The sequence below is a fragment of the Podarcis muralis genome, chromosome 2 (assembly GCF_964188315.1).
Source record: "Podarcis muralis chromosome 2, rPodMur119.hap1.1, whole genome shotgun sequence".
Taxonomy (NCBI): Eukaryota; Metazoa; Chordata; class Lepidosauria; order Squamata; family Lacertidae; genus Podarcis; species Podarcis muralis.
In genome coordinates, this window is record NC_135656.1 from 6057566 (window position 1) to 6078286 (window position 20721).

At 52.0% G+C, this 20721-nt stretch overlaps 1 protein-coding gene across 7 annotated transcripts in view; it reads right to left on the reverse strand.

The window, feature by feature from the left end:
- The window catches only part of PRPF40B (pre-mRNA processing factor 40B), a 47592-nt gene that overhangs the window by 12314 nt on the left and 14557 nt on the right, over nucleotides 1–20721 (reverse strand). For 5 of the 7 annotated variants that reach the window (XM_028721411.2, XM_028721417.2, XM_028721415.2 and 2 more), the window contains exons 1-17: nucleotides 18765–18907; nucleotides 14914–15006; nucleotides 13686–13835; nucleotides 13522–13602; nucleotides 11617–11644; nucleotides 11194–11219; nucleotides 9508–9618; nucleotides 8285–8405; nucleotides 8154–8184; nucleotides 5891–6058; nucleotides 4774–4876; nucleotides 4493–4557; nucleotides 4055–4219; nucleotides 2987–3095; nucleotides 2629–2779; nucleotides 1855–2063; nucleotides 756–870 (exon numbers count right to left, since the gene is read on the reverse strand). In XM_028721411.2, the coding sequence (XP_028577244.2) occupies nucleotides 756–870; nucleotides 1855–2063; nucleotides 2629–2779; nucleotides 2987–3095; nucleotides 4055–4219; nucleotides 4493–4557; nucleotides 4774–4876; nucleotides 5891–6058; nucleotides 8154–8184; nucleotides 8285–8405; nucleotides 9508–9618; nucleotides 11194–11219; nucleotides 11617–11644; nucleotides 13522–13602; nucleotides 13686–13835; nucleotides 14914–15006; nucleotides 18765–18767 (1729 nt within the window). In that variant the 5' untranslated portion in view covers nucleotides 18768–18907. Of the gene's footprint in view, nucleotides 1–755; nucleotides 871–1854; nucleotides 2064–2628; nucleotides 2780–2986; nucleotides 3096–4054; nucleotides 4220–4492; nucleotides 4558–4773; nucleotides 4877–5890; nucleotides 6059–8153; nucleotides 8185–8284; nucleotides 8406–9507; nucleotides 9619–11193; nucleotides 11220–11616; nucleotides 11645–13521; nucleotides 13603–13685; nucleotides 13836–14913; nucleotides 15007–18764; nucleotides 18908–20721 lie in introns of those variants that run through there. The other 2 variants (XM_028721414.2, XM_077923805.1) reach the window with 2 other exon arrangements.

A 20721-nucleotide genomic window follows, 5' to 3' on the forward strand; every position in this document is an offset into this window, starting at 1 on the left:
ATCCAAGGTTCAATCCTTGATGTTTCCAATTAAAAATCTGAGGGCTTGGATTCACTAATTGGAAATGATGAAGGTTGACTCTGGGATCTTCAACAGGCTAAGCATGTTCTCCTACCTCTGAGTTATACCCTCTGAAAACTAAACTAAAAAAAAAAGGGGACAGAACCTAGGAATGGAAGCTCCCCAAACCCTCCAACCATCCTTTTCCTCCACTGAGCACTTTTCATTAGCAGAAGAGTGCCTTTTAATCCCCTGAAACAAGCCATGTTGACCACCATAAGAACAAGAGAGAAGACAATGGTCTGTCTCTGGAAGCAACCATTTTTACTGATGCCCCATGCATTTTGGAAAGGGTTCCTTCCTTCTTCAGGGGCAATTCCTTGCGGGTGGGGAGTTGCTTTCTCTCTTTGTTTTTGTGGTGCTTTTAAACCCCAGCCGCACTGACAAATACCACTCTTCACAGAAGTTGGACTACGAACGTTCCGCGGTCGACAGCTTTATCTTCCCATTGGTTAGCTGGAACGCCCATCTTCTCACATCGGCTCAACTAAATCACTACCAGGAGCACAACCCAATGTAGAAATTCACCCACTCCTGTGGAACCTTTTTGTGTGCCTCAGCTGGTGCTCACACCTACTGCACTGTGTTGGGCGTTCTGCTCTCTCTTTCAATACATCCCAGGCACCTCCCCTTTGGATGAGGGTCACTAGGGGGAAGGGGGTGGGGGCAGGGGCTCCTGTCCATCGTCTGCTTACCAGGCTGGCCCAACATGTTGGCAAAGCGTCTGTCGGTGCTGAGGGAGGGGTACAGCTCCATCCAAGTGGACATGGAGTGCAGGCGCCCGCTCTCGTGCAGCTCGTCCAAGAAGGCCTGAGCAAGAAGCAGCCTGGTTATTCTACGATAGAGCGAGAGAGATCGGGGAGTCAGCCCCTCCCCCATTTACAGGCCCTGTCGGGGGCGGGGCGGCCCGTGTGCTCCAAAGCAGGCCCCCAAACCCCACGTTCCCCCTAGGCAGCCCAAACACAGCTCATACTGGGAGGGGCTGGGTTTTTTTTAAGGCCTCTTCTCCAAACGTTTCCTAGGAAATCAGGAATACTTTTCAGGTCAAAGCAAACACTGTCTGTGTCAAGAGCATGCAAAATAGGCTCTGCCTTTGCTCTGTTGCCGAACCATCTTAACAATTCCTTTATCCTCAAGATAATTGCAGGGACATAAAGGGACGCGGGTGGCGCTGTGGGTTAAACCACAGAGCCTAGGGCTTGTCGATCAGAAGGTTGGCAGTTCGAATCCCCACGACGGGGTGAGCTCCTGTTGCTCGGTCCCTGCTCCTGCCAACCTAGCAGTTCAAAAGCACCTCAAAGTGCACGTAGATAAATAGGTACCACTCCGGCGGGAAGGTAAACGGTGTTTCCGTGCGCTGCTCTGGTTCGCCAGAAGCGGCTTAGTCATGCTGGCCACATGACCTGGAAGCTGTACGCCAGCTACCTCGGCCAATAAAGCGAGATGAGCGCCGCAACCCCAGAGTCGGTCACGACTGGATCTAATGGTCAGGGGTCCCTTTACCTTTTTTTAAAGCAGCAGATGATTACAAATGCGGCTACAAGAGAGAGTGTATGAACCTCCCTCGTTCCCATCAAGCCCTTGGTCCATCTAGCCTGGTCGTTGCCTACTCGGACTGGCAGCAACTCTCTGGGGTGTTAGGCAGACGTCCCTCCCAACCCCAGGCAGGGACTGAACGGGGACCTTCTGCAACCAAACCATGGGCTCTGCCCTTCCGCAAGGCTGCCTCCCACTTCCCAAACAGAGGCTCTGGGTTCCCCCCACTGATCGTGCCCCCCCCAAAGCTGCAGCTACCTGGAAGGCTTCCCTGTTCTTGCGCTGCTGGCGCCTCTCCCGCAGCCGGCCGCGCTCACGCTCCTCCTCCTCCTCTCTTTCCAGGGTCCGGATGTGCTCCTCAAAGCAGATCAAGGCGTCCTCCTTGTCCATGTCTGAAAGAGGTGGGAGGGGCCCGAGCTCAGCTGGGCAAGGGGGTGCATCACTCTGGGCCAGCAAGGTGGGGCAGGCTACAGCACAGGGAAACAGGGAGGGGAGTCTATCATCTCTGGCTGGGGAGGGGGGGATCGGGGGGGGAGAGGCATGTGGTGCTGGAGGGGCGGGGTGGGGGTGGCAGCAGCAAGGAGAGCCAAAGGCCATGACATCTGAGCACTGCTTCTACACCTTATAGCCCTAGAACCAAAGCTTTCAGGACTTCTGGAAAGCACAGCAAACTCAAAACAGGTCACAGCCAAACTGCCCATGCCAACAGAGTACATTTATTTCAAGGGGTTAATCACAGTATTCTGTATTTAGGATTTCAGGCCCTCAGGGTCTCCCTTTATTTTATTTATTGACAACATATAGATTTGGATATTGATAGGTGTCTGAGCTTTTCCCATTTGCAAACTGAAGGGCTCCACCCCACCCCATTAGTGAGTCTTTTTCTGACTGGTGTGACATTTCTGTCCTGCGCACAGAGCCGCATAGGAGCCCCTGTGATTCTGGAACTTCCACCTGGGAAGGGTGTGCGTTCGCCTAGGGGGCTTTGTGCGGGGAAAGAGAGAAGGACTAGGAAGGTGGAAGGCGCCTCACTTTGCAGGTCTTCATCCTCGGCAAAGCTGGGGTTGTCCATGAGGTACTGCTGGGCTTCGGACCAGGTGGTCTGGAAGCTGACGCGGCTCATGCTGTCCAAGATGCTCTTCAGAGCCTGGATGTTCCTCTTGCGCAGCTGCTTGGCATGCTCCTGGGTGGGGGGCAGAGGACAGCATTGGGGGGCGGAACCCACCCCAGCAGGGCACATGGCTTCCTGCCCCCAAGCTCCGGGAGCCTTCTCCATTATGAGGACTGGGGAGGTGATGGGCAGGGAGGGGATTCTGGGAGATGGAACGCCTGGATTCTATGCAAACAATCAACCACCTCTGTCCTCCTTTGCTCACACTCCTTGTTTTACCTTCTCCTTTTTGGCCAGGAAGAAGAGAACATCATCGTAGATCTCCTTGCGGTCACGCTCTGGCACCACAGCCCACACTTCCAGCTCCCCAAACATCTGCTCAGCTTTCCTGGGGTGACAGGAAAAGAACGGAAGCAAGCAGCAGGGGGGTGATGCTGCTGCAGTGTGGTCAAGGGGGCGCATGCACACAGAAGCCCTCTGCCACAGCCAGGAGCACCAAGCTCGATTCTTCTCTCTCTTTTTAACTAGTGCCAGGAAGCTTATTCCCACATTACATGGAGCACAGGTACATGTGTTCGTGTGAAAGGGTGTGCACTTGCTGATTTGTTCAGCTCAGCTAGTTGTGTACAGAGGTACACAGGCTGTACGCTTGCTGCACGTCAGGTGCAAATAAGGGTACGAGTGTACAGCTCAGCTCTCTGACTGCAACATGTGAACACTTCTACTGGAACTGTTGGAAAAAGCAGGGCTAACAGAAACTCTGGAGCTTGAAAGAGGAATCTTGCAGGCTGGAGCTGGGACTTATGCCCCCTGATCTGCCACAGAAGGTATGTGCTTCTTCTTCAGGTACCAGGGGGAGCAGAGGCATGCAACAATGGCCATCATGATTGGCCAGGCTTAATATCAATAGTAGGCAGCAGGGGCCTTCTCTCTTGCCTGGTCAACAGCAACCAGAAGCTACTTCTGCTCTGAAATTCAAACTCCAGATTATTTGGCATTTCCAGTTCAAGCCCCCTCAGTTTCACCAATGAGGACTCTGAGCTGAAGAATGATCCCACCCTCCTGGTCTAAGCTTGATTGATGGCTCCTGCCAGACCCCAACATGGAGCCTGGAACATGATGACTTGCACTTGACGCTGCCCACTGGGCAGACAAGGAGTGACACCTCCTCTGTCAAGGGCCAATCAAATCAGACTCAGAACAGGGTGGGAAGAGCCAGGAAGAAACCTGCAGGTGCCCTTGCTCCCTCCTTGAAGAGCCTGAAAGTGCCCCCTACTCAAAGAGAACTACCGCACTGGGATCCTGCCCCTCTGCAAGAAACCCCTCTGCAACTTTGGCACCCTCTACCTGTAGCGGGTGATGGAGCTCATCTTGCTGTGCTGCTCCAGGAAGCGCTGCAGCTCCTCTTTGGCTTCCTTGGCCCGGAGCCGGGCCTCTTCCTTCTCCTCCTTGTCCCGCTGAGCCTTGTAAGCATTGAAAGCCTGCTTCTTCTCGCTCAGCTTGGGCAAAGAGCTGGGGCACAAGGCAAGAGGGTCATCGAGGGTTGCTCTCCGGAGACGGCACCCATCCGTGACAAGGGGTGAGGGAGAATGGGGGGCGGGGGGAGAGGGGGCAGGAGTGCTAGGGAATTCCCAGCCACACAACACTCTGGGCCAGGCAAAGTCTAAGACTAGCTGGGCTTTTTCTCCTTCCTGCAACAGTCAGGATTTCGAACTGTGCAGTGAAGCAGGCTGAGGGCTGCAGCCACATTGTGGGGAAGGAAGGGGTGTTCGTTTCAGACTGTACCTGAACCGCGGGTCGGTGCTAATGAGCTTCATGGCCTGCTCCCACGACGCACTTGCTGGGACACCCTGGAGCCAGAGAGCAGCAGCGTTTCAGCCAAAATGGCACCACCACCTTCCCATTCCAGCTTGACTGGCCCCACCCACTTCACCCCTCATCTCAGGACCAGTTTACACAATCGTAGTCAAGTTTTTGCCTGGACTGCGCCAATCCAAGCTACGTGTTTGCTCGTTCCTAGGAGGGAATCTCTAGTCCTCCAGCCCACCACCTGCCTCTATCAGTACCTTGTCCTTGAGCAGCTCCTTAAAAGCTTGTTTGGCTTCTTCCTTGTTGCTCCAGGCATTGCCAGGGCCACGGTCTTCCTCGTCTCTCCGGACAGGATCACAACTGGCCCAGGAAACAAACAAACCCCCAAAGGTATCAGATGGAGTAATGGGCATGCCAGCGCTCAGTCCAGGGTTTCTCAAATGAATTCGGGTCTTCCCTTCTCACAATGGCCAGCCAGATACCTGTGGGCAACTCACAAGGAGGACCTAAGCGCAATACTTCTGAGTCCCAGGGTACACAGATGCATTCCACACCTCTGATACTGGATGCAGTAATCCAGCCATAACGGAGGTACAGACACCCCCAACTTCCACACATAAGGCTTTGTGGACGGGGGTGAATGGATATTAAAGATGGTTGCAGCAGGAGTTCTACTTCCTTTCCTTTACTCCCGCCACACACACACCCATCCCAACCTCTCGCCAAAGGGTGGAAGCTTCAGCATCCCTGAAGGGCAGGAACTCTCTAGCCCCTCCCTCCACGGAGCAAAAGAAGCGGGCGCTAGAATTCTAGCCTGTACCACTTCAGGCAGCCGGTGGGCATGTCATGTTGTTGTTTTTCTTAATGCACCCCAATAAGAAAATAAAACCCCCCTGTTTGTACGAATCCAGCACATCAGGGACAGGGCCACACTAAACCTTTTCTCTTTCGTGTACTAGGCTGTTATATGCCTCCTACGGGGAAAAACATCAACAACCAGCCCACACCTCCTGCGCTAAACACAATGCAAAATGACACACTCCAGAGCTCTATGACCTCCTGCAATAGTGTGTGTAGAGGGGAAGCTGTGGCTTATTTTGCAGGAATAGAATACCACTTCCATAATCATCCCCCGCTTGGTGTTCCCTTTCCAATTCCCCAAGCGGGGGGGGGGGACTCCACAAACCCCCAGTTTGAAAGCCAAGCCTGGATGGGGGAGCCTGTAGCCGTCTATGTGCTGTGGACCACAAGTCCCATCATCCTTGGCCATCGGCCATGCTGGCTGAAGCTGATGGCAGTTGGAGTCGTCGTCCCCCCCAAAACCCAAGGAGGCCTTAATCCCACACCCTCTCTGTCCCCCGCCCCTCATGCCACCTGCTTGCGATCTCCTCCTCAGCTGCAGTCGGCCCGCCCTCGGTGCCTGGCGTTTCCTGTCCTTCGATGCCCCCGGTGCCTTCTGTGTCTGATGTGGCTGCGGAGGATGGGGTGGGGCTGTCAGGGCCTGACAGTGGCGCCTCTGGTTGCTGAGGCTGCTGTTGCCTCCTAAGGAAGGGGACAAGATCAGGCTTTGGAACGCTGTGCGCCAGAACACACACACAAGAAACTGGCACCATTCATGTTGGTGTTGACCTTTAAAGCCCTAAATGGCCTTGGCCCAGTATGCCTGAAGGAGCATCTCCACCCCCACCGTTCTGCCCGGACGCTGAAGTCCAGCGCCGAGGGCCTTCTGGCGGTTCCCTCATTGCGAGAAGCAAAGCTACAGGGAACCAGGCAGAGGACCTTCTCGGTGGTGGCGCCCGCCCTGTGGAACGCCCTCCCATCAGATGTCAAAGCGATAAACAACTACCTAACATTCAGAAGACATCTTAAGGCAGCCCTGTTCAGGGAAGTTTTTAATGTATGACATTTTAGTGCATTTTTGGTCTCTGTGGAAGCCGCCCAGAGTGGCTGGGGAAACCCAGCCAGATGGGCAGGGTACAAATAAATTATTATTATTATTATTATTATTATTATTATTATTATTATTATTCATAGCTTGGTGGTATTCTGGATCCTTTGCTGTCCCTTGAAGCTCAGATGCCCTTGGTGGCAAGGAGTGCCTTCCATCAGCTTTGGCTGGTGGCCCAGCTACGCCCCTATCCGGACAGGGACAACCTAACTTCTGTCTCCTATGCTCTGGTTATACATGGGGCTGCCTTCAGTTTGGAAACTTCAGCTGGTGCAGAATTCAGCGGACAGGTTGCTCAGCAGGGCAAGACTGTTTGAGCAGTTCTGACCCAACTGCACTGGCTGCCAATTAGTTTCCGTGCCCAATGCAAAGTGCTGCTTTTGACCTAGAAAGCCTTAAATGGCTCAGGATTGCAATACCTCAAGGACCGCCTTTCCCCATATAAACCAACCCGGATCCTGTGATCATTCTCTGAGGCACTTACCGTATTTTTCGCCCCATAGGACGCACCGCCCCATAGGACGCACCTAGTTTTTTTTGGGGGGGGGGGGAATAAAGAAAAAAAATTTATCCCCTCCCCCCCCCAGGCACGGGGCTGGCGCGGGGGAAACCCGAGCTTCCCCCGACCCCAGAACAGCCTGCTATCCGCAAGCCTAGGGAGCCGCGCCGGTCTCCCCAGGCTTGCGGAGAGCTGCGCGAAGCCCGGGCGTGCTCTGCAGCGCACCACAGGCTTCGGAATGCAGGCAGCTCTGCGTAACCCTTGGGAGCCCGACGCAGCTTCGCGCCAGGCTCCGGAGGGTTGCGCGGAGCTGCACCGAGCTCGGCAGTGCAGGCAGCTCCGCGCAGCCCTCGGGAGCTTGGCGCGGTTTCGCACCGGGCTCCCGAAGGTTGCGCAGAGCTTCCTGAAGCCTGGAGAGCGAGAGGGGTCGGTGCGCACCGACCCCTCTTGCTCTTCAGGCTTCAGCGAAAGCCTGCATTCGCCCCATAGGACGCACACACATTTCCCCTTCATTTTTGGAGGGGAAAAAGTGCGTCCTATAGGGCCAAAAATACGGTACTCATGTGCCTTCTCCCATGAGAGGTTCAGAGGGTGACCACATGAGACCTTTTCTGCATTGGCTGTATGTAAGCCGTTCCGGGAGCTGAAGGGCAGGGCACTAATGCTCTAAAGAAATAAATCACTAGCTAGGGGTCGGTAATAATTTTTATCTGCTAGTGATCTAAATAAATAAATAGCCAAATAAATAATTCTGCCACCCGCCAAAGAGATCTTTTCTCTCCTTGGCAAGGGCTAGACACAGGGGAAAGAGAGAGATGCTGAACAAAGCTAGCACACCATAAAATAGGGCCTGTGGGAGCCTTGGAAGTCTCAATCTCTGTGAATCTTGCCCGAGCCTCTTCTGGAGGTGGAATGGATGTTTTCAAGCTTCTTGCACTGGCCATAAGGGCTGTGACCCTCCAAGTGTTGCTGGCCTCCAAATCCCATCAACCCCAGCCAGCAGGGCCAGTGGTCAGGAATGATGGGATTTGGAGTCCCAACAGCTTCCCTTACCCCTTGCTCTCTCTAAAAGCAACTTCAACACAAGAAAGTTAGTTTTTTGGATGCTGAATTCTGGACCCGATGCCAGACTGTTAAGCTGGCCGGAGGAGAAGCCCTTCCTCATGCGAAGCTCCTCCACAGGGACTTACTCTGCTTCTTCTTCCTCTTCTTTGATCAGTGCTGAGGAAACAAAAGGCAGGGGGTGGTTACCATGGTGACGCTTGAGGAAAGGCAGGGCCCAGCCCCGGCCTAATCACCTTCTGGCGGCCCAGACCCTCACCTTCAATGTCATCAAGGTCACGGGGACGGGTCCAGCGGGACTCCTTGCTCTGAGTGTTGTAGTAATAAGGTTTCCCGGTCTCCGAGCGGTACTCACGCCAGGGGCAGCGTGACAACAGGAGCTGAAGAGGGAGAGAAAGGACACCTTAGGAGCTGCCTGCGCTCTTCCTAAAATGGAAGAGGTCTGGTGGTGGTGACACAGTTCCCTCACAAAAACCTTCCACCACACTGATAACATATGGACAGATAAATGAAGGATCTTTACAATTTAATAATATGCAGAGAATAACATGTGCTGAAAAAACAGAGAGAGGAGCTGAGGGAAGTCCGGGGGAGGGTGGGCTTTTCTCTTGGGGAGGGAAAAATAGGGGGGATGATGATGATGACATGTTTTGGATAAATTGTTATGTTGAAATTTCTAATAAAAATATTTAAACAAAACAAAACAAAACAAAAAAACCTTCCACCACCACCCCCTTTTTAAAAGACAGAGTCAAAAGGACCATCTGTATATTTGCGTGTATGTGAAGAAGCCAACGCCCAACACACTGCCACAGTCCAGAGTGACCAAGAGACAAAATGCAGGATGGGGCTATGCAGATGAGAGCAGGCAGGGCGTCAGTAATTGGGGCACAAGACAGGAACAAGCTTCACCTTGGCTGCAGTGGTGTCCCCAGATGCACCCCCCTATTTATTTATTTTTACTTTCCCCGGAATTTGCAAATGGTTGCCATTGCCCCCATGGGACAGAACGCTGGGGATACTGCTGTAGTGAGAACCAAGCCTCTGAATACCAGTTGCAGGTGGGCAGAGTGTGCCTGTTCTCAGGTCCCGTTTGCAGGTTTCCCACAGGCACCTTGCTGGCCGCTGTGGGAACAGGATATTGGACTTGGTGGACTACTGGCCTGACCCAGCAGGCCTATTCTCATGTTCTTTCGTACAGCCCTTCAGATATCTGGCGACCTGCTATCATGTCTCCTCTTCATCTTCTCCAGGCAAAACATACCCAGCAATTTCAACCATTCCTTGTGGGATTTGATTCCGAGAACCCAGATGTGCTTTTTCTTAGGGCTGCTTCTGAATAAGCTCACAGGATCCCCCCCCCTCCCTTTGTCCCTTAGCTCCTATCTCTGGTCTGCTGGCCTCCACTCCTCAGCATTCAAGATAACTCAACAAAGAGTAAGGTATCTATGTTTGGAATGCAAGGCTAACTAGGGCTCTCACTTCTGCCTTGGACTTCAGCTCGTCCGGCTTTTCCCAGCTTGACTGTTTGGTTTCGGAATTGTAGTAATAAACTCGCCCATCCGGAGCCCGATGTTCAGTCCATGAAGGCTTCTGAGGAAAAAGAGGAGGAGGAGAAAATGGGACACTTTGCGGCAGGTTTATCTTGCATGGATACCTTACAATCACACCATCTCAAAACAGAAACTGGAACTGAGCAAAAAATTTAAATCCAGTATTCTGAGAATATTAGCTTCCATTTTCAATAAATAAGTAGTAAAAAAAAAAGAGCAAATTTCTAGCGCCTGTAACTATGAAGATAGGGTTCAAACCATGTAAGCAACACCACGAGAAAATCTCCTAAGTATCAGGGTTGTGGGAAAGGCTGTCTAGTAACAAATTTCCTATAGTTAAGTAGTTGGGAGGTTTTAGCGCCCAGTTTAGTTTCATGTTTAGTTTTATAGGATGGTGGTGCTGTGGTCTAAACCACAGAGCCTAGGGCTTGCCAATCAGAAGGTTGGCGGTTCGAATCCTCTCGACGGGGTGAGCTCCCATTGCTCGGTCCCTGCTCCTGCCAACCTAGCAGTTCGAAAGCACGTCAAAGTGCAAGTAGATAAATAGGTACTAAACGCCGTTTCTGTGCGCTGCTCTGGTTCGCCAGAAGCGGCTTTGTCATGCTGGCTACATGACCCAGAAGCTGTACAGCGGCTCCCTCGGCCAGTAAAGCGAGATGAGCGCTGCAACCCCAGAGTCAGTCACGACTGGACCTAACAGTCAGGGGTCCCTCTACCTTAAGTTTCTTTACCGCTTCCCATAACAACCAGAATAAATTATACAAAACAGGGAAATGAAAAATAAGCTGACACACTGTACTTTGCTTACAAATATAAGCAACCACACTTGATTTTCCTTCTCCATTCTATATCATCAACAAAATACCCCTTGCAGCTGCAAGAGACCCTTCCCCAAGGTTCCTCATCTGAATCAGGAGCTCAACCATCATATACACACACAAACTCCCTCCCCTCCCAGGGCCAAAAAACCCTCCAGTTTTGTTTCTTGTTTCCCAACTTCTATTTGGGGATTTGCTTTTGCACAAATCCAGAAGATCCAGCACTAGAGGAAAAGTGCCAGAGCAGATTGCTCTTCAGTCTCTCAAAACAAGGTCCAACAACATGAGCACAAGGTTTCTGGGACAAAATACCCATGAAGTTACAATGCCACTGTGCAAGGCAGGTGTTGGTGGAAGCGGCGGCAACAAAGCGCAAGCCACACACAGCAGATGCCCACTGGCAGGTGTTCCGCAAACCACTTTCTACAGTATTAAAAACAATTAAAACAAACGGCAGTCATAGGAATAGGGTGGGTCTTCTGCTTGCCACTGAGCAATGGTTCCTCCCCATGAGTTGTGCCTCTTCCTCATCCACAGGCACTATCCAGTCAGTGCCTCAGCCACACCTCTACGCAACGTTCACATTGACACAAATAATTGTTCCAGCTGGGGGAAGAATCACATTTTCTCCAGCAACAGAAATAAAAGCTGGAGTTTCGAGTGCTGGGAACATGCAAACTAGCTGACCATGGAAGTGGAACCTTGAAGGAGGCTGCACTTAAACTCCCCATAACAAAAAGAGTGACAACTGAGCATTTAATTCTTCCTCTGAAACTGGTGCTTGGCCAGTTACTCACCACAGGGGCTCCTTGGGTCGCCGTGGCTGCAAATCAAGAGAGCAGAGATTAGACCAGGTACAGTGGCTTAGCGCTGAAGAGGTTCAGGCTTCTAGGAACCAATTTCAATTCCTCTATAAAGGGGGAGCAAAAGGAAGCTTGCATAAACAACCACCTCAACTGGACTGGCACTGGATGGTGGGACTCCAGTGTTTTCTGGTTAAAGGTGCTGTGCCTTTGAGAGCAACGAATCAGGCAAAATTTCAACGGATGTAGTTATTGCTCCTCTCTGCACTGAGAAGCTACAGCATGCAGCCGTAGAAGACACAGTAACTCCATTGCAAAGAAAGACCAGGGTGAGAAGCAGCAGGTTTCTCTGTTGTTGGATTTGCTCCTAATCTGAATGCACCCTTCCCTCAAGGACAAATCCACTGGGATACTCACCACTGGACGGGTCTGTTGCAGGACCTGCCTGTCAAAAGAGAAATGGGAACTAAATCAAGGCGTTTGGAACCTGCTCTGTCCGTAACTGGAGGGAATCCATGAGCCTCTTTGCCCTCAAGGCACTCTACACAGTGGCGTAGCGTGGGGGGTGCCAGGGGTGCCGGCCGCACCGGGCGCAACATCTGGGGGGGCGCGAGTCCAGAGGGAAGGGGCAAGTTCCTTCCTCGGCCTGGCTCCCCGCCGCCACCGCCAGCCTTGCGCCCTAGCGCGCGCGCGCCCCCCGCCGCCGCTGCGGCTGCGCTCCACTCACTGCTCGCAGGAGGAGCAGCCGCTGCAGCAGCACCGACGCCGCCACCGACGCCTGGCCGGGCACGGGCAGCCTCCGCACCCTGACGCCGACCCCTCAGCCCAGCCACAGGCGACGGCTGCTTCTGCCGACTAGGAGGGAGGAGAGCTCCGAGGGGCCTCGCCGCGCCCTGCGCTCCCCAAAACCCTCCGAGAGGAAGCCGGCGGGCGGGCGAGGGTCTCCCGGCGGATGGGGGCGCCGCTGGCTCCGGCTCTCAGCGCAAGTCTCAGCCGCGGGGGGGGGGGGGGAGGACGGAGCATGGCTGGAAGCCCCCGGACCCGGTCGGGAGGAGGAGAGGCGCTCACCAAGCCCGGATCTGGAGCTCCACCTACAGCCCAAGGAGAGGAGGGGGCGGGGAGGCGCCCGAGGGGAGGGGGCTTCGGCTGCCTCGGCCCGCGGGGGCTCCGCAAATAATAAATTTAATAAATTCCTGCTGAGCCTTTGGGGGGGGGTCCTTGGCTCCTTCGCTCGCCCCCAGCCCCAGTGGCGTAGCGTGGGGGGGTGCAGGGGGGCCGGGCGCAACATCTGGGGGGGGGCGCGCTCACACTCGAGTGCTAAAATCCACGGGTTAGGGGGCGCAAATTACTTGCCTTGCCCCGGGTGCTGACAACCCACGCTACGCCACTGACTCTACATGTTGCAAAAAAATTGGCTAGGCAAAGTGATTTGGAGCAGAGAAGTGGGAGGCATGTGAAGAGTTAAGCATGTGTGTGCATGCTCATGTGCACAAGTGCTGCTGCTGCATTCTAAGTCACCCCCTCCCATGACAACTTTGCTCTTGAAAAACAGGCCACTGGCCTCTCCTCTTGCCTATTTAGTAAGGCCCAACAGCACCAACTATCTCTTTCAACACTCATCCACATACCCAGATGCTTGAGCTACATCAAAGGCCAGCAAACACTGCCACATCTGCCTGGGCCGAATTGATAACACGACCCACAGCTTGGTGACCCTAGCAGCAGCAGCAGCCAGCAGGAAACCCTTCTCCAGTAGTGTGACCAACCTTTTTCTTTTTGACTTTGTCGTCATCAAGAGCACCACATGCCACATTCAGAGTAATAAACAACCCAGTTTCAGCGGCTACTGCAGTACACATGCAACCCTTTGTGCCCTGGGGTTGCTTCGCCCTCTACTGGCAGGGAGAGGCAAGCAGGAATGTAGGCCACAGTCAAGATCATGGGTAGGCAAACTAAGGCCTGGGGGCCGGATCCGGCCCAATTGCCTTCTAAATCCAGCCTGTGGACGGTCTGGGAATCAGTATGTTTTTACATGAGTGGAATGTGTGCTTTTATTTAAAATGCATCTCTGGGTTATTTGTGGGGCATAAGAATTCGTTCATTCCCCCCCCCCCAAATATAGTCAGCCTCCCACAAGGTCTGAGGGACAGTGGACCGGCCCCCTGCTGAAAAGGTTTGCTGGCCCCTGGTCAAGATCCTACTGATATGCAGGCATGTCACCAAACTCCTAGTGTGAGTGCCACTACCAGCAGCCTTGCCACAAACTGGGGACCCTTATCTCACTATAACCCCCTGAGATCTATGCCCCTCCCAGATACTCACCCCTCCAGAGACAGCAACAGGCCCACCTGGCACCCCAGGCATTATCATCCCAGGCAGCATTGGTGGTACCATTGTGGGCATCTGGGGGAAACAACCCAAAAATGGTATAAGTCATAAGAAGATGGTCAGAAAGGCAAACAAAGGCTTTGTGGGAGGGGCATTACCTGTCCAAGGGGTGGTGGTCCAGGCATGGGTGGGATCATTGGGGGAGGAGGCATCATGCCCGGAGGCATGGGCGGCATAGGGGGCGGGCGCGGTCCCAATGGGGGCAATCCCATTGGAGGGAACGGAGGTGGGATCCCAGGATGAGGCATCTAGGAGCAAGGAGAAAAAGAGAAAGAACACACTCCAAGTGGCACGTATCCAAAACAGCTGCCAGCAACCATGGCATGACTTGGGCCTCTGTCAAGTAGAAACAAACTGGGTCCAACATCAGGGCAATAAGAAGGCAACATTTTCACAGGACAACCCCTCCCACAGCAGCACTGCACTTCAAAAGATAGGGAGGGGAATTGTGCACATATACAAGCTTACAAAATCCTATGGCGGACATGGCGAACTTGCAGACTGAAGTCCAGGCAACGGTCTCCAGTCCATGTTTCACACGCTGCAATTCCGCACCACGACTCAGGTAAAGGAAACGTGTAGAAAGAACTCCAGCAAAGCCTGTGATGACCTTTCAGACTTTCACAGCATTTCACTGCCCACGATTGACAATGATCAGGAATGATTGGAGTTTTAGTTCAGCCACTTCTGAAGGGCCACAGATTCCCTACTTCTGTCTTATACTTTGCAAAGCATCATCCACACTATTGGTGCTATATGGTTATTATTATAACGATTATTATTTTGCTGCTCCGGTATATAAAGAGTAGATACAAACACACACTCGTGCCACTTTCACATGTACAGTGGTACCTCTGGTTACATACTTAATTCGTTCCAGAGGTCTGTTCTTAACCTGAAGCACCACTTTAGCTAATGGGGCCTCCCGCTGCACCGCCAGAGCATGATTTCTGTTCTCCTCCTGAAGCAAAGTTCTTAACCCGAGGTACTATTTCTGGGTTAGCGGAGTCTGTAACCTGAAGCGTGCGTAACCTGAAGTGTATGTAACCCGAGGTACCACTGTACTCAAAACATATCCTCACATTTATTTCATATTAAATTTATTTCTCCCACACACAAACACACACACTTCTCTGACAAAGGAGTCCAAGGTGGCACACACAGCGATGATAAAGCAAGATGCATCACCTGTCACATATAACACATTTATACACTCGTGTGCGCGCGCGCACACACACACACACACACACCATACACCCCGTTGCATAGGCTCAAGGACCGGAAGGCAGTTTAACATGCTGAGATACAAGCTGAGATACAACTTACAAAGGGAGGAGGCAGAATTGGTGGGGGTGGTGGAGCTGGAGGAAATGGGGCCGGCTGCCCAGGCGGAGGGCCACTGCCTGAATCTGGAGCTGACTGCAAAGAGAGAGGGGAAGGGAGAGAATAAACATGGGGTGGTGGTAATTGCGAGTTTATTGCTGGGGAGGGCAAAGGCAGCTAAAGTGAAAACTGGTGCAAGGGGTATATATTGGGTTTGGATGGGCCAAACCCAGGAATAAATCTCCGCTCAGCCCGCAAGGTCCACTGATCCCCCTTTGGCAAGTCACACTCTTGTAATCTAACTTCTCATGCAGTGTTTATGAGGTTAAAAATGCCAGTCTGAGATGCAAGAATGACTCCAAGTGTTAGCTGGCCTTCCTCCAGCCAAAACAAAATGACTTGCCCCCTCTTTTCAGTTACAGCATAATTTGCATTTAATGTGTTGCTCCCCTAATCCTTGCCTTAGCCACCCCTTTGCTCCCCCAAACTAGTTTTTCTGGATCTCCCCTGCTGAGTCTGTTACAATATACAAATAATCAAACCTTAAGATCCCAACACATGATGAGAAATACTTTTCACCCCAAATGAATAGGCTTCAGTGGCTTTCTTTATTCTTTTGTGAAGTACATGGGCAAAAAACTGGCTTGGGATGCTACTGGCAGGAGACTCAAGTGTGCCTTTTGGTTAGGAGAACCAGTCCAGGAAAACAGGCTAACCCAAATAAGAAAGGGACTGCACAATCCTAAACAGATGTCTGGAAGATGTCCTTGGAAGCTAACAACTAAAGTCCAAGGATGCCTGCCTTTCCCTGTTGCATTTATTGCAGGTACACTGCCTCCGGACATAGCAATTCACTTTAGCTATCATGGCTATCAGCCACTGATGGCTCTTTTCTCGCTGAATAAATAACAAAAGCAAGCAAGCTAATGGCCATCTCCCCAGCTTGCAGTAGTGAATTCCTAATGTGTTTGTGTTCCCAGTGAAACTGGTTTGCTTGGTGAGCACAGAGTGGCTTGCCCAGTGGGGCAGAGCTGCAGCAATAGCCTCTTGGCAGCAATGTCACTGGTGCTTACTGGGAGAGGAAAGGAGGCAGCAAGCTCAGGACTGTGTGCGGATTGGCTCCGCTAGACCATTCACGTGGTCCTGATCTTGGTAAACACTTGTGTGGAGGCTACTGTTGTAGCTCCATCCCACTGGGCAACCCCTCCTGCACAAGACAGGTCTTTCTCTGTGGTGTCTCCACAGTCATGGAACTCTCTCTCAGTTACCATTCACCATTTAAGTTCTGGCTTTCGATAAAGTATTAAAAACTTGTACTTTCCCCTACTGCTTTTTCTTAAGAGATTTGGTGACTTCACGCCATTTCTCTCTTGTGTCTACTGGCCTGTATCTAATCAATGCTTCGTATTCTGCCTGATGGTCTACTGTTTTAATTTCTCTTTGTACATCACCTTAAGAAGGGCTTGACCCTGAAAAGTGACTAGTAAATAACTGGGATAAATGACCAAATAATGAACATCCATTAATGCAATTCTGTGTGAAAAATGCACTACTTTTTGCTATTCCTCCTGAATCTACTGCTTGTTGGTGATGCCAAGTTCTGACACAGGATGTGTGAGAGAAATGTTTCTTCTGTCCAACGCCATTCATAATTTCATAAAACCTGCCATCCCTTTAATAAACACCATAAGCTTAAGGCAAGTGCTCCAGCCTAATGATCCTTTCAGGTGCCCTTTTTCTGTATGACAAGTGGAGGATGGCCCGGTTTGGAAAGCAAACTTGGATTAATGGGCACATACATAGAGATGAACATCGAACATGTAGGAGATGAGGATGACTGGGAGCAGAGATGGAGAGTAATAAGGAATGTTGCATGAGCAACAACATTTGGTGGGAAATGGTAGCCTATCTAGAGAATGGCTTCATTCGTTCACAGTAAACCAAATTTTGGCCTAGCATGACCGGGCAAAGTGTTGGCTCCTGAAGAACTCCCACCCACTTTTCCTTCTAGCACAGGTGGTTAGCATGGGTTGACTTAGCGCGTCGTCAGGCTCCTCTCCAGGAGCGACACATGAATGGTACCAATGCCTTATTCTCTCCAGCATAAGAAGATCCCAGATTTGGAAAGAGTTAGGCAGGGACAAGACAATTCTGAATTGCCCTCTTCTATAACTGAGCTAGAGGAAATCTCAGTGTGGGGACATAGCCCCTAGCCCCTAATTTATTGCCCTAAATCAGAACATAACAAGCTGCCTCGTATCAAGTCAGATGATTGGTCTCTCTAGCTCAGCACTTGTCTACTGTTCTTCAGTCTTGGGTCCCCAGATGTTGCTGAGTAACAACTCACATAATCCCTGTCCATTGGCCAAACCTGTTGGGGATGCTGGGAGTCCAGCAACATCTGGGGATGCAAGGCTGAAGAATGCTCTTCAAGGGAGTCTCTCACTCCTACCTGGAGGTGCCAGGAATCATCAAGCCAGGGACTTTCTGCAAAGAGAGCATGGGCTCGACAACTAAGCTACGCTCCTTTTCCTAACGAGTGACCTGGAAGACCCACTCTTAAACAGGGAAGCCATGGGGCTCTTTCAGCTTCTTGCATGGAAGTTCATTCTACTGCACTCTATCAAGGCTTATTCCCACATAACTCCCTTTTCACTTCTGTGCTGGCATCAGCAAACTTGACACTGGTTCCATCCTCAGGGTAGCTTTTACAATCTACTCTGATGCTCTCTGCCCAATACTGAAGTGATTTTCTAAGCCCAGTTCACTGTCTGGAATGGCAGTTTGGATCCCACTTCGGCTGTGGAACAGACTTATTTTATATACACATTATCTGCCTGTGCATGTGTGTCTATGTATAATGCATACTATCTAGGTCAATGTGTCCACGTATTTATGTCTACACCTATACATTTCTCTGCAATGTCTATGTGCAGGTGGGCCTTCAAACATGCATCCTTCCACATGTGCCTATACTTAGATGTACATGACAAATAAAGATTACTTGTATGCAATTTACGTTAAAAGGTCCCTATGTTTATGTATATTAAGCAGTGCATGTATTTGTGCATTTATGTGCTTTAGCATGTGATCATACCTATCCCTGCAGGCATACATCAGGGTGTGCACACATATGTATGACACATCCCATTTATTGCTGCGTGCTTGCTCCCATGGACAGTGTTTGTGTGCGAGTATAGATATGGACGAGCGAGCGGGCATGGTGCAGTAGACAGGGTGCCTGTGGGAGACTCTGGTTCAGATTCGTGCTCAGTCATAAAGCTCACTACTGGGTGGCCTTGGGAAGATTGCTATCTCAAGTGAATGCAGCTTCTCCTTGTAATCCCCAAACAATACTGTTCGCTTCAAATTCATCCCCTGGGCTAAAGCCGGTGTAAAATCTACACATGCTTTATGTGTGCACCTATTCCCACATCTGCACATGAGTGTTTGCACATGTGGGGTTCATGTAATTCTGCATGCACCTGTAGAGAGATCTGGATGCTTTTGCATTTCCCCCCTTCCTTTCTGGCATGGTGCATCTAGTTGCACAAACCAGGGTGCCTCACTCTCCGGCTGCGCACCCTCCTCCCGGCCTCCTTCCAGCACCCACCTCATTGCTCCGGAGCGGGAGCAAGAAAGGAGGAGGCGGAGGCGGGTGGGGAGCCCCATCACCATTCCCCCTTGGGTGCCAAAGATGTGGGGGGCAACGTGGCGCGTGGAGGATGTCCCCTCCGGCCCTCCCTCTCCCTCGCAAGCTTCCACCGCGCACACACACGCCCCCCTCCGCCCCCCAACCCACCTCCGCCCCGGATCTTCGGGGGAGGGGGGGATAACAAAGCGGCAGACATTACCATGGCCGAGCCTCGGATCAGCTGGGCGTGCAGGCGGGCAGCTCAGCCCACCCGGCAGTAAGGGCGGCCGCGATTGGAGGAGGCGGGCTGCTGAGGGAGAGGGAGAGGAGGGAGGCGGGCGGGATCCCGGGGGGGGGGGAGGCAGAAGCGCGGGAGGAGAAGGGGAGCGGGCGAGGGCGGCTAGATCTCTCCAAGGGCGAGAGGCAGCAGGCCGGGCAACTGAGCGGGCCAGGGGGTCACCCAACCGCAGCGCGCGCTCTCCGCAACGTCATAAGCAGTGGTGTTTCCCCCCCCCCCTTTGAAGAGTGCCTCTGAGCATGTGCGAAAAGCCTCTTTCCCACCAGAGGCGGCCGAAGGATGCGCTCCTCCTCGCGCCGCGCTGAGGAGAAAGGAGCATCCGCTTTAGGATGCGGCTGACGCAGCGCAGCCGTGGTTGGGGTGGGAAGCAGGGCCCTCCCCGCCTCCCGGGGGGGCGAAGAGGTGGTCCTTAAGATGGGGGGCAAAGCGCGGGGCAGGTGGGGGAGGCCTGGCTCTCTGCCAGGGTTAGAGGCTCCTCGCCCTCACGAAGGAGGACCAGGGAAACAAAGCACGGGCAGCGCATGACAAAATAAGGGACCACAAAAAAAAGAGGGAGTGGTTCATAGGACCCGCTGCGTCTGAGAGGATGCGCTCCCGACACGGCCTAATCCTGCCTATTCGTTTCCCCTGATGTTTGGGCGCCATTGTATGGCAAGCCCTTGACCAGATAACACGAAAAGAGTGCATTCCAGCAAGTCACAGCTCTTTGTTTGCAGCTCTTTAGCGGAGAAAGCATGTCACAATTGGGTCCAACGTGCATAAAAACAAAACGTACCATATATATATATATATAATTACAAGGGTCTAAATTTTATGCCCCACCACCACTTTTGTGCTTGAGGCTCAGACCAATTTTTCCTCCAGCCCACCTACCCAAGTCAGATTGGCCCCCGTTATCAGCGCCAGTCAACATGGTCAGAAAGGGCTGCCATGTGTCTGGATTTTCCCTGACATGTCCTCTTTTGGGGGGAGCAGCATGCCCCTCTGGCCAGATTTTTGTATTTTATATAAAATGTTTTTTTGGTTTTTTATTTCTTAAATTTTTATTATGATTATTATTTAATTTTATATGGGGGTGGGTGCTAGGGTATCCAGCAGCCACCAGGCCTTCCACGGGTGGCACTAGGCCTGGCAGGGCTTCCATCAGCTTTTCCTGGCACAGGCTTCCCAGGGCCATAGCTGTCAACTTTCAGATTTGAAAATAAGGGATCAGCAGCCTTGAAAATAAGGGATCAGCAGCCTCACCTGTGCCGGGGACAGTCTACGGGATATCAGCAGGAAGCAGCGGGAAACGGCGCTGGAATAAGGGAATTTCCCTCAAAAAAAGGGAAGGTTGACAGCTATGCCCAGGGCCTCTCGACTTCCCATCCGAAGAACAGGAGGTCAAAGACAGCAAAGGTAAGAGAGGGAAGAAGGGGGCGAGGAAGGAGTCAAAGGCAGGGAGGGAGTGAGCGAATGAGATGCGGGATGGTGTGTGTGTATGTGCCCTATAGCAGGAACCCCCCCACCCCAATCATTCTGTTTGTACAAACTTCACACACACTCACACACTTCATACGCCACACTTCTGTTATAAATTCATAGAAAAATCAACCATACATTGGATTTGCACTGTTCCATTTTTATTTTACTCCATATGACAAGGACTATCAAAAGGGGGTGGCTTGGTTCTGGTCAGCCATAATCCCTTCACCATGCCAGCACATCCACAGGAGCCCTGCCCAGTTGCTATGCCAACCCTGATGATCCCAGACAGAAGACAATCAAGATCACAAAGAACTTGCATATGGGAGTGGATTCAGCATGGACTGAAACAAAGGACAATGATCAGATCTTCCCTCTGGGGGCAGGAAACTGCAAACTCCCCTTTGTCTCCTGG